The sequence below is a fragment of the Convolutriloba macropyga genome, chromosome 8 (genome assembly GCF_964194025.1).
Source record: "Convolutriloba macropyga chromosome 8, txConMacr16.3, whole genome shotgun sequence".
NCBI classification, from domain to species: Eukaryota; Metazoa; Xenacoelomorpha; order Acoela; family Convolutidae; genus Convolutriloba; species Convolutriloba macropyga.
The window spans coordinates 4,212,855-4,227,240 of record NC_134475.1 but is presented as its reverse complement, the minus strand read 5'-3'; the positions used below and the strand labels follow the sequence as shown (position 1 = coordinate 4,227,240).

Genomic DNA, 14,386 nt, shown 5'->3' with positions numbered 1-14,386 from the left:
AACACCGGGGGGGGGGGGGGGGCAGAATAGATCGAAATAAAGTTTGAAATTATTTGGCTTATAATAGCTCACCCCATAAGGCTTGAAATCATTTAGTAACTAACTGAGGTCCAATTCAGCTATTTAATTATTACTGGTGATTGTCTCCTTAATCCGCAATTAGAATGGGGGGGGGGGGACATTTCTGAAATCCGTTCTTCTATTTCAGTCTAGTTGACAAGTTGTTAACTATCGCGGTTAGTAACAGTGGGCAACAATGACGGCAACAAGGGCGAAGATAGGTACGGACAAAATTCAAGAAACCTTGTCGCTGTTAACCACACTTGCCCAAAAACAGGCATCCTAGAAAATAGTGACAGATATGACCAACCTTGAAACAATTCGAACTGAATTCGATTACTGTTTCGATTATCAAAGCACGCTTATAACTCTGATTATAACTCTTATGTTAAAATATGATTGTGAAAAAAATATTGACGAACTGTAAATTTAATCAAGAAAAATGTCTTTTTCAACGTAAAGTACTGATAAAAGAGATTTGCAGATAATTTGGGTTGTTTCCCTTGTTGAGCGGCCCACTTATGAACCAGAACTTGACATAGAAGGTCGGTGGGAAATTCTGGGAAAGTACAAAAAACATTCAGGTCAGACTAACTTGTGGTCTGGACCATAAAATTAAGATAGACAGTTTACTTCTGCTTTCCGATTCTACTTTTATCCTTTTATATTGGTCGACAGATGTCTGAACGTGCGTTACATATGTGTGAAAACGTCTGAACAACTTCCATTATTTCCCAAAATTCCAAAATTAAAGCAATTGCACAACCAATCAAAATCCATTAGTCCCTAGGAGACACATACTTGCTGTGAGAATAGGCCAAAAATAGGATAAATTTTATAACAAAATTGTAATCAAAATTTTTAAAAATTTTTTAAAAATGTCCCACTATCAAAAGCGTTGTGAATTTTAGTGTTCCAAATACATTTCGATGTTTCACTAAAACAAAAATATTAATATATTCAGTCAACTTTTAAGAACATCTCAAAATATTTATTTCCTTCAAAGTTATTTTCAGCAAATTTGGAAAGCTAAATTTTGCATCTGAAAGAAGAATTTCATTTGGATGGAACTCGACGCGCTCCTAACATCTATCATGAGTAAAGCAAATATTGCATTCGTTAGAGTAAATGCTCTTTTAAAATTTCTTATGCGTTAAATTGACTTACGTCATGGAGTAACGCAAACAATTCAATCACAGACCATTTTATTAGCATTGAAATAAGACAACTTGTCTTTTTATTCTAAGAAAATAAGATTTTTTTAAAAATGCGTCATAATAACATCATAAAGAACTTCAGTCCAAAAACGCATAGAGTCGTTTCTACTATTGCTGATTCTACTATTCAACGGTGAGAGAAAATTGTCGACTTGTTTTTCATTTGTAGCTATGATATGCCAAATTTAGCGCACAAATGTTTTTTGTATTTACCAAGATCAGCGAAATTAGGGAAAAAACGCGAAGCAATTTTAAACATAATGTCCAAGCTCAGATTGTACTAAATTTATTTGGAAAACAAAGCAACTACCTCAGATATCGAAGTGTCAACCTCGACAACAAAAAACAGAAGAACATTAGAAGTTTTCATAAACCAGTGTAAACATACTGAATTTTTTTCGATCATAATTATGATGGTTTTTATAGAGTGATGAGAGGTGGAATTAAGCTTATTTATTAAAGTTTTAACCGAAAGAAGTAAGAACTCAGTTAAAGATGGTCACATTCTACTGGGCAAACAAAAATAGTCTTTTGAGTTATTTTTGAAAGAAAAGAATGATCCTAAAGTTGAAATGGAGCTGCTTGTTGATTTGTTGACTGTAAAACACAGGGTGAAGACTTTTATGAAAAATATTTGAAAAAATCTCTGAAATGATCGTCTGATATTTTGCAAATTTTAGCTCAAAACTTAGCTAAAATTTCTTTATCAAAGGAGCCCATGCAGTAATTTTTCGATAGTTCAACACAGTCAGCGCATTTCAGATTTTTATGCCATGAAACGTACATTAACAAAATTCAGCACAATCAGCGCCTTATTTGTTAAGTATGCACCGAAATTGACCCTGAGCTGATTGTTGGACCCACAAAAATTAAAATAACGGGAAAAATTTATGCGAATAGGCATCTCCCAGGTCGGGGTTTGGCGGTGAATTTTCGTAAGAAATGCGGTAAAAAAAACGATTATACCACGTATTTCTTACATCTTTTTGCTGTGAATACCGAGAACGCTGTGAAAATATTTAATTCACCGGAAATATTTATTTTCACCGCAATCTCGGTATTCTTACAAAAAAGACACTTCCATACACGGGTTCGAAACTCTTACTACTGTATGTCTTCACCTTCTTATTCGACTGCTCCAACTGTAACTTACTTCTATGATATTTCTTGTGAATTTAATTAGAAGTTGCAAAAACAAATGCGGTGAATTTTTGTAAGAAATGCGGTGATTTTCGCGGTGAAAGTTTGTAAGAAAAGCGGTGAATTATTTTTTTTCACGGCATTCACCGCATTTCTTACATTAATTTGCCACAAAATTCGATGCGGTGAATTTTTGTAAGAAAAGCGGTAAATTTCGCGTTGAATTTTTGTAAGAAAGGCGGTGAAATATTTTTTTAACGCCTTCACCGCAATCACCGCATTTCTTAAAAAAAAATTCACCACATTCACCGCATTTCTTACAAAAAATCACCCAAAAACCTCAACCCGGGCTGGCTCAGCAATTTAAACTGAACAAATGAAATTAAAGAACAATCAAGATGTAGCATTCGAAAGAATATGAGCTACATTTCGAAATTATTTGTATGATGAACACAAACCTCTAAACTTGATTTGCAACATTGAAGGAAAAAACTTAGTAGTATAATGCAAATAATATTTTTTTGTGAATTTTGGTCAACTGAGGAAATTTTATGGACAAAAATAGTTACCTATTTTGTGGTAAAGCTCCGGCATTTGGGTTTCAATCTTAGCCCTGTTGAACATGTGGTACTCTGACTGGTCTGCAATTGGGGGGATGAGGTTGAACTGTCTGGCGACACAGAATGCCTCCATGACCTCAGAGGCAGACCATCTACATGTACCCCAGTAGAGACACTTGCCACTGTTGATGAGCCAGGTGAAGGCACGCACTATCTCTGTTAGAAACAGAATGAATAATTACAGAGATACTGATAGTTTGGCAATATTATCAAAATATTTAATTTCCAGAGCAATTATAGGGCTGCAGTGTTCCAAAATACAAAAATTTTAGTTCCAAAACACACATTAAGTTCCGACCCCGCTCATCTACATTATTCACTTAATTGTCTACCAAATGAGGAAGAGATAAAAAAATTAACATGTCAACAAATCGTTCAACAAACTACTAAAAGTAAAAACAATCTACTCTAGAGGGCCTATGAGACCTGTGGCTACAATAATATGACTACCAGAAAAGACGGCAAGAAAAATCAAATAGTTGCAAATATTAATTACGACCAAAACTCCTTGTCCACTTTTTGAAAACAAGAAAAAAAACTAATAACCAAATCAAAATGGCATCAGATAAAATTTATACTAAGACGACTAACCGGTACTTTTTTGGAACAAAATATGGGACTTTTCCTCAATGCGACTTGTCAACAAGTTGACTAGAAATGAGAAAAAGGGGCAAAGTATTATAAAACATTGCTTTTTTAAAAAAGAATTAAATTCGAACTGATCGGAAACATTTCGCATCAAATGAAACCATTGAGAGAGTCTTTTAAACCTCAATAGAGAGCGACTGAGGCCTTTCATTATCCAGGATATGTCATACGACTACAAAAAGAACGACAAATATAGGCAAAAACAAAAAATTTGCACAATAAATTATGCACGAAAACGATGTCCCCCCCCCCAATCAATTAAATTTTAAGCTGATCACTAAACACAATAAAAATCTTCGTTTGCATTTTTTGCAGGTGACAACAATTGTGAATCAAATGACGCCCATTATTGTGATACTGTGAAAAGAATACGAAAACCTACAAAAATGGGGCAGATACACAAAAATCACGAAAATTGGTTTTATGAAAAATGGTTGTTCCAAGAGGAAAGACCATCTGAGGAAAATAAAACCTTTATAGAGAGCACACTGTCTTTCAATAGATAAATGATGTGAATTGTATATGGAGATGATTAGCTACAATTTAACAGAAATAAAACTGGCAGATCTCAAAAATCTATCACTTTTTTTAATTAAAAACAAATATTTTCAAAATTCATAGCCAACAAAAGCTTTCGACTAAAAGAGTAGACAGTTTGTCTTGCAACTACTCGGAAAACTAATTGCGACTGTTATTAATGAGACTAAATCATAAGACTATAAAATAACATTAAATACAAGCTGAACAAATAAGTTTCAAAAATATCTTTACGAAACCACAGTTTTGAAGCCATTAAATTTATAAGATATTAGCCGCGAGAATATAACATCTTCATTTGCGTCTCCTTTGATCCCATCATAACATCTTTTTGTAAAACGACTATCACAAAATGACAACAAAAAGAACCTCAAAAACTGAAAAGTATCTGAACTTCACAAAATTCTTGCTGAAACAAATTGTCTAAGCCTTGAAGACATCATTTGTAGCGTTTAAACAACAGACAATTTATTGTTTGAGTAAAAAAAAACATTGAAAAGAGCTCTAAACAATGAGGCTAATTTACGAAAATGATACAACATAGTAAAATACGAAGAAAAAAACGCAAACCAGAACAAAAAGTGATAAGTTGAAGATTACTATGACTCTTTTTTGGAAATTTAATTCGAAAGTGAAAATAACCATTAGCTATCTATCGATATCAAATATTAAATTCATGTCCTAATCTATAGTTGGCCACTGAGACCTTTAATTACACAATACTTGGCATATGAAAACAAAAATTAACAACAAATAAAGGGCAAAAAAAACTCTACCAATTTCTGCAAGAGAACGGTGTTGCAGCTCTTCAAACCATATGTTATGAAAACAAAAATTATGTTCAGTTTCAAATGTTGTAAAGGTTTTTTCAGTTAGATTGTTAAATAATGTGACAATTTTCAAAAGAAAGAAAAACAACAGAAAAATGAGCAATTATGCACAAAAATCAGAAAGTTTTGAATGAAAACTCGTAGTACCAAAAGCAAGAAAACCTTCTTTAAAAACAATCGGCCACAAGATGTTTTCTTATTCTGTAAGGAGGAAAGGATGACCTGTACTTACTGAGAATAAGCAAAATGTTGACTAAAACAATACAAAAAACTGACAAGTTCAAGAAATCACAGAAATTTCCTTAAAACAAATACCTTCAATGACATAAGAGACATTAGGTAACAACTGAATGAATAGAAAACGTTTACCTGCACCTCTTGAGGAAGAAATTTAGATCATTGATTGGTTAAACTTAAAAATCACACTGCCCAAAGAATGACAATTGAATGCAAAAGACAAGAATTCAGTTAAACTTTTATAAAACTCTTCCTCAAAGCCATAAAAACCCTTTGTTTCTCTGAAAACAAACTGTATCTACATTCAGCCTAAAGTTTACGTAAATTTTGGCTGTCATTAACGGAGCCGTGAATAAAAAATGTTGTCAGTAATTAACATTAAAAAAATAAAAGCAATATATTTTGAAAGGTAGAATCAAAATAAAAACCAAAAATCTGATTCTAAGAATCCATGATATTATCGAACCTCTCCCTGATTTTATCGCGCGCCCAACAAACCGACCAAGTGATCCAAATGTTTCCGTATTAGACCAATTGTTGAGTGGAGTTCTTCAAATATTAAAAAAAACAACGATGCATTTTGTATAATTATCGAGTTAAATCTGCAAAAAACGGCAAAGTTTTAAATCCAGAGGACTGTCATACGTAGCTTAATTGCAACTAGCGCTTTATTTGAGATTAGGGAGTCTGTGTTAAGGTTTCTAGGTCACTAAGTCTGGCAACTTTAACAAAGTGGACCACAAAAGCATATTTTGTGCCATTTTGATGAATTTTGAAAATATTATCAAAAATTTTAGCCAAAAAAAAGCTTCAATCAAGCAATTCAGCAACGCTCATCTATCTCTAACGGTAACAACAACAATCTGCCTTAAAAATTTTAACTTGTTTTGAATTATATTAGCGAAATTGTGCCAAATTTTAGCAAATTAACTGAAAATGTGAACAAAAACAGTCGAATGTTTAACTGAAAATGTGAACAAAAACAGTCTAAAGTGGGGGTCGGAACAAAAAAAAATTGGTCCCCCCGCAGTTCCAAAAAATGGAACCTTGAGTTTGTTGGTTTGTTTGCGCAAAATTAGAATTTGCAACACCCCTCAAACGTTTGGGAAAATTTTTGAAATTTTTTTGGCCATCAGACAAGCTAGAAGAGTAGCTAGAATGGAAGAAAAGAAAAATGAGTTTTACAAACTTCTAGAGGCATAACCTCTTTCATGTTTGTCACATAGAAAATTGCGGTTAAAGAAATAGTGTTTTCAATTTAATTTTCTTTGTAGGTAAAAATTTGGCCCCGTCACTAGATAACTTTAACAAACTGATTTATAAGCAAATTGGCCAGAAATTAAAAAAGAGAACACTTGGCGGATTCGGACTCTTGTTGCATTGCTTACTTAAAAAATATCGCAACAACGCTCTGGAATTGAACAATTTGGCTCTGGAGAAATTTTTGACGATATAAAATTTACTGCGCAACCAATAAGGTTACTGCTCTACTTTTCTCGTAGATTTTAAATTTTGAATATACAAAGGGCAACAGAATTTTTGGTACACAACACCTTTGGTTGCTCTGCATCCACCATGATTCCATCTACGTTGCATTGAAACAGGTTCTGGTAATTATTATTAACTGTAAAAACGGCTCATGTTTCAATCCTATCTGAGATATTACAAGGAATAATTTATTTTAAAACATATAAATTCTACTCCAAGAAAACTTTTCACTGCAAAATTTTTTGTTCCATATAATTATTTTAGTGTTTGCTCTTAGGAATCTACATGTATCTTGATGAACCCAAAACGGGCCGCTGAAAAATTTCGCGGTAAAGATTTTGTATTTGCAAAGATTTTGTAAAGATTGAATTAAAGATTGAATTATTTTGTAAAGATTGAATTAAAGATTGAATTATTTTGTCAAGATTGAATTATTTAGCACTAAAATGCCGTATTATTTTCTTTGATAACATCTCCAAGCTATGGGCATCATTTTTAACCATAAATGCTATGTATATAAATTGTTGTTAGAAAGCAAATTGGAAAACACTAAAAATTCTACTACAATATATACTGCTAAGCAAGTTAGATATTACGGTCACGCAAATAAAACAAGAAAAATTTTATTCAATTTCGCTTTCTCACTGCACTTATTCTCTCTGGACTTATTCTCTCAGCAAAAGTTTCTGTTTATTAATTTTCTCAAAAAAAATTTTGGGCTTTAAAATTTAACAATACGTTGTCAAAGGTCACATGGAGCAGTGATTTAGTTTGATGTTTAGGAAAGATTAAAAAAAATTGGGAAGACTTTCTATATCCACACGAAAACATTCATTTTTTGCTCGGTTTAATACTGAAAAGAATTTTAACCAGCCCAAAAATTTTTTCTCCAGGGCGATGAGCTTTGAAATAATTGTGACTAACAAGTGGTTTGACAGGTAAGTGAGAAAACACGCAAAGGTTGAGAATCTTTTGTTAATCGCCGTCTTTTATTTTTTTAGTCTTTAACTCGATCACAAAAATGTAATTTACCTTTGGGGTTGACGTCTTGTAGCCCAATTTTTGAGATTCAAATGCAACACATTTTGACAGATGTGGGAAAAAGTTTCGAACATTGTCTTTGTTGAGCGTCCATTACTTTAAAACAGTTGTTAGTGTGGTTAGTTGGCTTTATCAATCAAAAAATGAGTCTAACAAACCTCGGGGGGGGGGACCGTTGTCAGTTTTCTATTTTGCCTCTCACGATTACAGCTCCAGAACAAGTATTTTCAAAATAAATTTTAATGAGGAAAAACGTTGTTGCCGTTGCCAGATGACGGCAAAAAAATGACTTGTGAGCATTATGTTGGGAAATCGCAAAAACAAGGAAGATTCGTGGGATTTTTATATTTTTTATATTGTTTTTTGTCCAAAAATATATGAGTTGAACAGAAAAAATTGGCTCAACCAGGCTCTGAAAAGGAACGATTTAGAATTTTTTGGAGGAAAAACACCATCATGTCACCAATGAGGTTTCATCTCCGTTTATATCGGAGGGCCTCAATTAAATGGTGGCGGTCAAGCAAGCCGATAGGCAAGCAAGCCGAATTTTGAAAATGAGGTCAAGTAAGCCGAAAAATTTTCGGATACCTGTATTTTATGTTGCCCCTGGCGGGCCGGTGGGCGCGCTTCGCCGCGATAACCGGCCCGCTATTTCCGGATTACATCCCACAGCGGATGAGAGGCATGGCCATGGACAGCGGTCTGCTGAGGCCCGTACCCACTAGACGTCTAAAAATTGACGCATTTTTGTTTCTTTGGTGCATTGGAAAACATTATGCACTATAATACTACGCGCAGTCTTGATTGTAACGGCTGACAATGTATTATTTCTGATAGATTACATAACTATTACATGACTTTCGGTTTGCTTTTCTGTCGGTTTGCTTGCCTATCGGCTTACTTTGCATTCGCCCAATTAAATTATCCATATGGTAACAGAGTTTTCCTTGCACAGCATCCTTGGTTACTGTCCATCCACAATGTTTCAAGCTACAATGCATAGAAAAATAACCTTGGTTACTATTATTTGGTGCACAACAAATTTGCTTCATTCTAGCAACAAACTATAATTGGTCAACAATTATTTTATACCCAATCAACTCACCCTCATATCCATTCAAATTTATATTTTTATCCATGACTTCTATTGGCAAATTAAGTGCGATATGAAAAGACTCAAACCTCAACCATTGTAAAAAAATTGTAATCACATTTCTGAACATACGACTGGTTATTTTGAGTTCTTTTAAGGATAATCTGCTCCCCCACTTAGAAGGCGTTTTAATTTGTACTCCCCTCAAGCTCAAGTGCTATTTTTCGTATATTAAAGTGCAATATAACAACGCAAAAGATGTAATGGGAGGGCTTAAAAACACTGCGAGCGGGGTGGGCAAACAGAAGGGATCCGAAGAACGAAGCGAAGTGAAGATTGTAATTGTTGAAATTTCAGATGAACTTGATTAAAAGTATGAAGCATGAGAACAGATTGAATTTTCTGATTATTTTCTGATTTGACGTACAGAAATTGAATATAATGTTAATCGGAACAAAGATTTACAATTCTATCATATTCCTTGAAAAAATAAAAGATTCTAACCTTCCATTGGAGTGTTGAGGTCTGATTTGTTAGCAAAGACAATGTCCACATAGTCCAATTGTAATCGCACCAAGGAAGCCTCTAAACCTGTCACAGAAAAAAACGCCCAATGTCACCATTATTTAATCCGATTCTTGGATCCGATACGACCCATATATGAAACATGCGACTCATATATGAAAGATCTTAGCAACCATAGGAAAATCAGATAAATAATTTTAGTATGGCATGTATGGAATCATAGATGGCTCGTAGATACAGGTTCCGAGAAAGCTCAACCCGGATATACTTTTCAAAAGTCAGCTTCCACACCTTTAGAAGTAGGTTTAATTTTAGTTGTCCCAACTTTGAACAAGCAAATTTCGCTCATTTAAATCAGATATGCCCAATATTATGATTGGTACGAAATACAGCTTCGCTTTAAATGTCAAAAATCTTTTATTTTTGCCTTCCTGTGGCTAATAATAAGCTCAATGTATTAATTTTTTTTACAAAACGTATTTTTCGTTAACTTGGTTATTTCTACCTGTTTTTTTTTTTGGTTTTTAGAAATATCAAAAAACTTTCCTTGCAAATAAATATGCTTTAAAGAAATATGTTTGATGAAAAAATTTTTGAAAGGAGGTTCTAAAAGTTTTTCTCTAATACTACATACTTACATATTACTTACATATAATCCACAATGAACTTGTACATTAGACATTAATACTGAAAGTTGATTGCCATATTCGGGTTTTTCCCATTATAACCCCCCCCCCCCAGCTTAGTGGTCAGATAACCTATAGCCCCCCAATCATGGTATTTATACCATAATGGGGGGCTATAATTTCATGGGGGGCTATAATGGGAAAGACCCCCATATTCTTATAAGGTCACGTGACAATTTACCCAATCTGCCAAATTGCTCTATTTATCCCAATCGATCTTTTCAATGAACTACCAGTTGGTTCTTTTGTGATAATTCCATATATCAAGTCCCACGGGGCCGCTGAGTCGTGTAACTTAACTTCATTAAATTATAGATTATCTAACACAGGCATTTACGATGCTAACTATTCTTTATGATAATTAAACCAATAATTTTAAATTTTGTGCTTTTTAGCATTGGGTTATTTTGTCCTGACACCACTTATAAGTATATTCAAGACAAAGGAAGAATTTTTTCAGCCTAAAAAGAAATGTCGAGATAACTACTCTACCTTCAATAATGTGCTTTCGAGAAAGTCCACATTCCGTTACTGCCCTGAAACAAAGTGCACAAGTAACTTCCAACCAAATTTTTGTTATATCGACAGTTTGAATTGCATTTTTTTGAGTTTTTAATAGTTACTTTTTAATTAGATAGATTGGAGTGAACGAATAGTGATCAGATTTCACTTCAAATTGGGTAAGAATTTTATCTAAATTGTGTTGTCAATTTTTTTTGATCGGCTTAATGTCTCGTTTCTGGAAAAAATTTGATTGAAAAAAAAATTTAAAACTACATTTGCATTTACTAATGCCCTTCGCGGCTGAGTTTTAGTGTCAAATGTGCATAATCTCTTCATAACATCAAAAATTGTTGAAAAATTGTTTTTAGTTGGGGGCGTTTCATGGTTAAAGAGTGGTAAAACCTTAAATTGGTGCTTCTTTACCTTTATAACCCTATCCGTAAATTTATCATAAAGGGGGCAGCAATTTTGTTTGGGGTTATAATGAGAAAAACCCAAAAAATCCTCATTGTTACAAAAAAATTGATTGCCATAAATGCTTCAACTTACTTGCCTCCCCAGTACAGCTTTGTGGCCACCACGTATGAACTTCTTCTAAAATAAAAGCAGCAAATGTTTGTTTCCCAGAATTTGGTTCAAATTATTAACGTCAAATTGCGCAATCATTGTCAAAAAATCCTCGGACTTCATTTTAACCTGTTTTTCACTAGCATTTTCAGTAACAACCCATTTTGTTTGTTTCGATTTTTATGTGAACTGACTGTTAAAAGAAAGTAGTTTAGCTCCCTTATACTTTATGAAGATACCGAGAGATTTAGTGCAAATATTCGTATACAAGTTTGCCGGTTTTAAGTAAAAACAGAAGATTCAAACCCATGTAAAAGTTTGTCAAATAGATTATGCCTATATAATTTGATATTAAATTTTTGCTTTTATGAATTCGCAAGTTGAACCAATTTTACACGGGACCGAACGTGCAGCTTTCTATCAAACACTGTTAAACTTATATCCAGATTTTTTCAGTGACTACACCTAGCATCATTGTAGTTTTAGCATTCCCGATGTATAGCTATCACCAGAGTTCATGGTCAGGTAAAACTTCGTCAATTTTCACTATTTGCGGGGTAAATGTTGCTAACCTTGTGTGATATTATTATGTTCTTCTATTCCAATGAACCAGCGTATAACTGCAATCAGCAAATAGTTATGCAATCATGTGAGTCATAAAGGTGGTTTGGTACCACAAAATGGCTGCTGCATGAATTGAACTTAAGATTGTTTTTATTTACAAGGACATCAAAGTTCATTTATTATAACTTCATTTTATTAATTTTTATGTCAACGAACTGTTTCGACTCTCGGGTCAAGTTGAATGAAAGCAAGTTGATAGCTTAATTATACGCACTTATTTCGATCATACTAATTAAAATACAATCATGCTTAAAATTTTAATTTTTAGCCTCCTTTTCGTGTTGGTTATATTTGCATCGTCTCAAGAACAGCAGCGGCCAAGTGCAATAAATCCTAACTCGCCAGTCATGAGGGATTTCTACTACCCGGATCCTGCAGCCTACCCATTGGCAAAGCGTCCCCGCACATTTGTACCCCAACCGAGTCCGTTATCCAGAGGTATGAGCTAGTTAAGGGATTTCAAATTCGCGATGACTCCAATTGAACCCCCCCCCCCACCAACATCGCCAACTACGCACCTCGATAAAGGTCCTTAATTGATACACTTATTTATTTAAATAACCTGATATGAGGTTGGACTAGCTAGGGTTATCACGAATAATACATAGCATTAAGATTAAATTTTCATAATACTATGTATTATTCGTGATAACCCTAGCTATTCCGAACTCATACCAGGTTATTTAAATACCCAGGTCGAGGAAAAATTGGAAAAATATGCAAGATAAGCGGTGAAAAGTTGTTTTTTTTCACCGCAAATTTCGTAGATAATTTTGCGGTGACATGCGGTGAAATTATGTAATTTCACCGCTATAGTAAGCGGTGAACTTGCAAAAATTCACCGCATTTCACCCACCTTTCAATGGTTGAAACTTCTCACCTCCTGCGTGTCATCCACTCTTTCTTCCACTGCGCCATCTCTCACTTACTTCTAGTATTTTTGTTTTGAATAAAAATCAAATTCATTTCACGTTCTGTAAAACAACCGCGGCGAATTTTGTAAGATTTGCGATATTAGCGGTGAAATTACATATTTCAGCGATGAAATGTGGTGCTTTTTTGTAAGTTCGCCGCTTATTCCAGTGATGAAATTACATAAATTCACCACTTAGAAAAAATTGTCAAAAAGATTGAGTGGTAGTTTTAATGGGGGGTTAAATCTAACAATTCCTCCCTTACTCCCCATTAATTTCACCGCATTCACTCCTGATCTCACACAAATTTAACACTTTTTTCTTAGTGGTGAATTTATGTAAGTTCACCACTAATTTAAGCGGTGAATTTATGTAATTTCATCGCAATCACCGCTTATCTCACATTATTTGGACACTTTTTCAGAGCGGTGAATTCATGTATATTCACCGCTAAATTCGGTGATGAAATTATGTAATTTCACCGCTACCAGGCGATAAAGTTTTTTTTCACCGCACTCACCGCCTGATTTATGCAATTTCACCGCATTCACCGCTTATCTTACATAATTTCCCGGGTCGATGTTTGGAGGTGAATTTTCGTAAGAAATGCGGTGAAATGCGGTGAAACAAATTGTATTTTTACCGCGTATTTCTTACATCTTTTTGCAGTGAATCGCGGTGAATTATTTATTTTCACCGCACTCTCAGTGTTCTTACAAAAACGAATCGTCCTTACACGGGTGCGTCCTTAAACCTCTGACCTCATGCATGCCGTAATTGCCTATTCCACTGCGTCAACTGTCACGTACTCCCTGATATTTCTTTTAAAATTAAACCAGAGTGAGTAAGCGCGGGAAGCATATGCGGTGAACTCTTGTAAGAAATGCGGTGAAATGCGGTGAATTTTTTATCACCGCTTTCACCGCATTTCTTACATTAATTTGCCACAAAAATTGATGCGGTAAATTTTTGTATAAAATGCGGTGAATTTATGTAAGAAAAGCGGTCAAACATTTATTTTCACCGCATTGACCGCAATCATCGCATTTCCTACAAAAATTCACCGCATTCACCGCATTTCTTACAAAAAGTCACCCAAAAACCTCGACCCGGGTTTGCGTTGAATGGCGGTGAGACCCATAACCCTGGTAATTTTTGAAGCAAAAATTTGTTCACATTTTACCGAAAACCATAATTTTTTTCAGGGAGGGAGGGAGGAAGACAGTTGTACCTCAATCATTTTGTGATCAATTCTTTTCGTAAGAAACTTTGATTATTTAGTCAACATTCTAGGCATAAACCAACAAAAACAAATTTGCGATAAAATTATTAGTTTAGATATTATCTGAGTCTATCACCTTTACGGGAACGGATTGTCCTTGTTGTGTAAGATCGTGCAAATAACTCACTGCAGGACGTTTATTTTATTTCATGTGGAGTATTGCAGCAATTTCATCGGAATAAAATAACAGAAATGCGTTGCAAAACATGTAAAAACTTCAATTTTAAGAGTGAAAATATTTATCGCCGTAAAAAATCCCAATTTCAAAAAAAAATTTACTCAATTTGCCCTTAATTTATAGCAATTTTGAGGCTGAAACCTTGACCCATAATTTTAATTCGGGGCGTTGAAACTTATTTCACTTTTAATTTTC

At 34.2% G+C, this 14,386-nt stretch overlaps 1 protein-coding gene across 1 annotated transcript in view; it reads right to left on the bottom strand.

The window, feature by feature from the left end:
- LOC142343880 (voltage-gated potassium channel subunit beta-2-like) overlaps window positions 1-14,386 on the bottom strand; it is a 58,657-nt gene that overhangs the window by 4,442 nt on the left and 39,829 nt on the right. The window contains exons 4-7 of the mRNA XM_075395257.1: window positions 11,176-11,220; window positions 10,615-10,658; window positions 9,416-9,502; window positions 2,987-3,193 (exon numbers count right to left, since the gene is read on the bottom strand). Coding sequence (XP_075251372.1) covers window positions 2,987-3,193; window positions 9,416-9,502; window positions 10,615-10,658; window positions 11,176-11,220 — 383 coding nt within the window. The remainder of the gene's footprint in view (window positions 1-2,986; window positions 3,194-9,415; window positions 9,503-10,614; window positions 10,659-11,175; window positions 11,221-14,386) is intronic.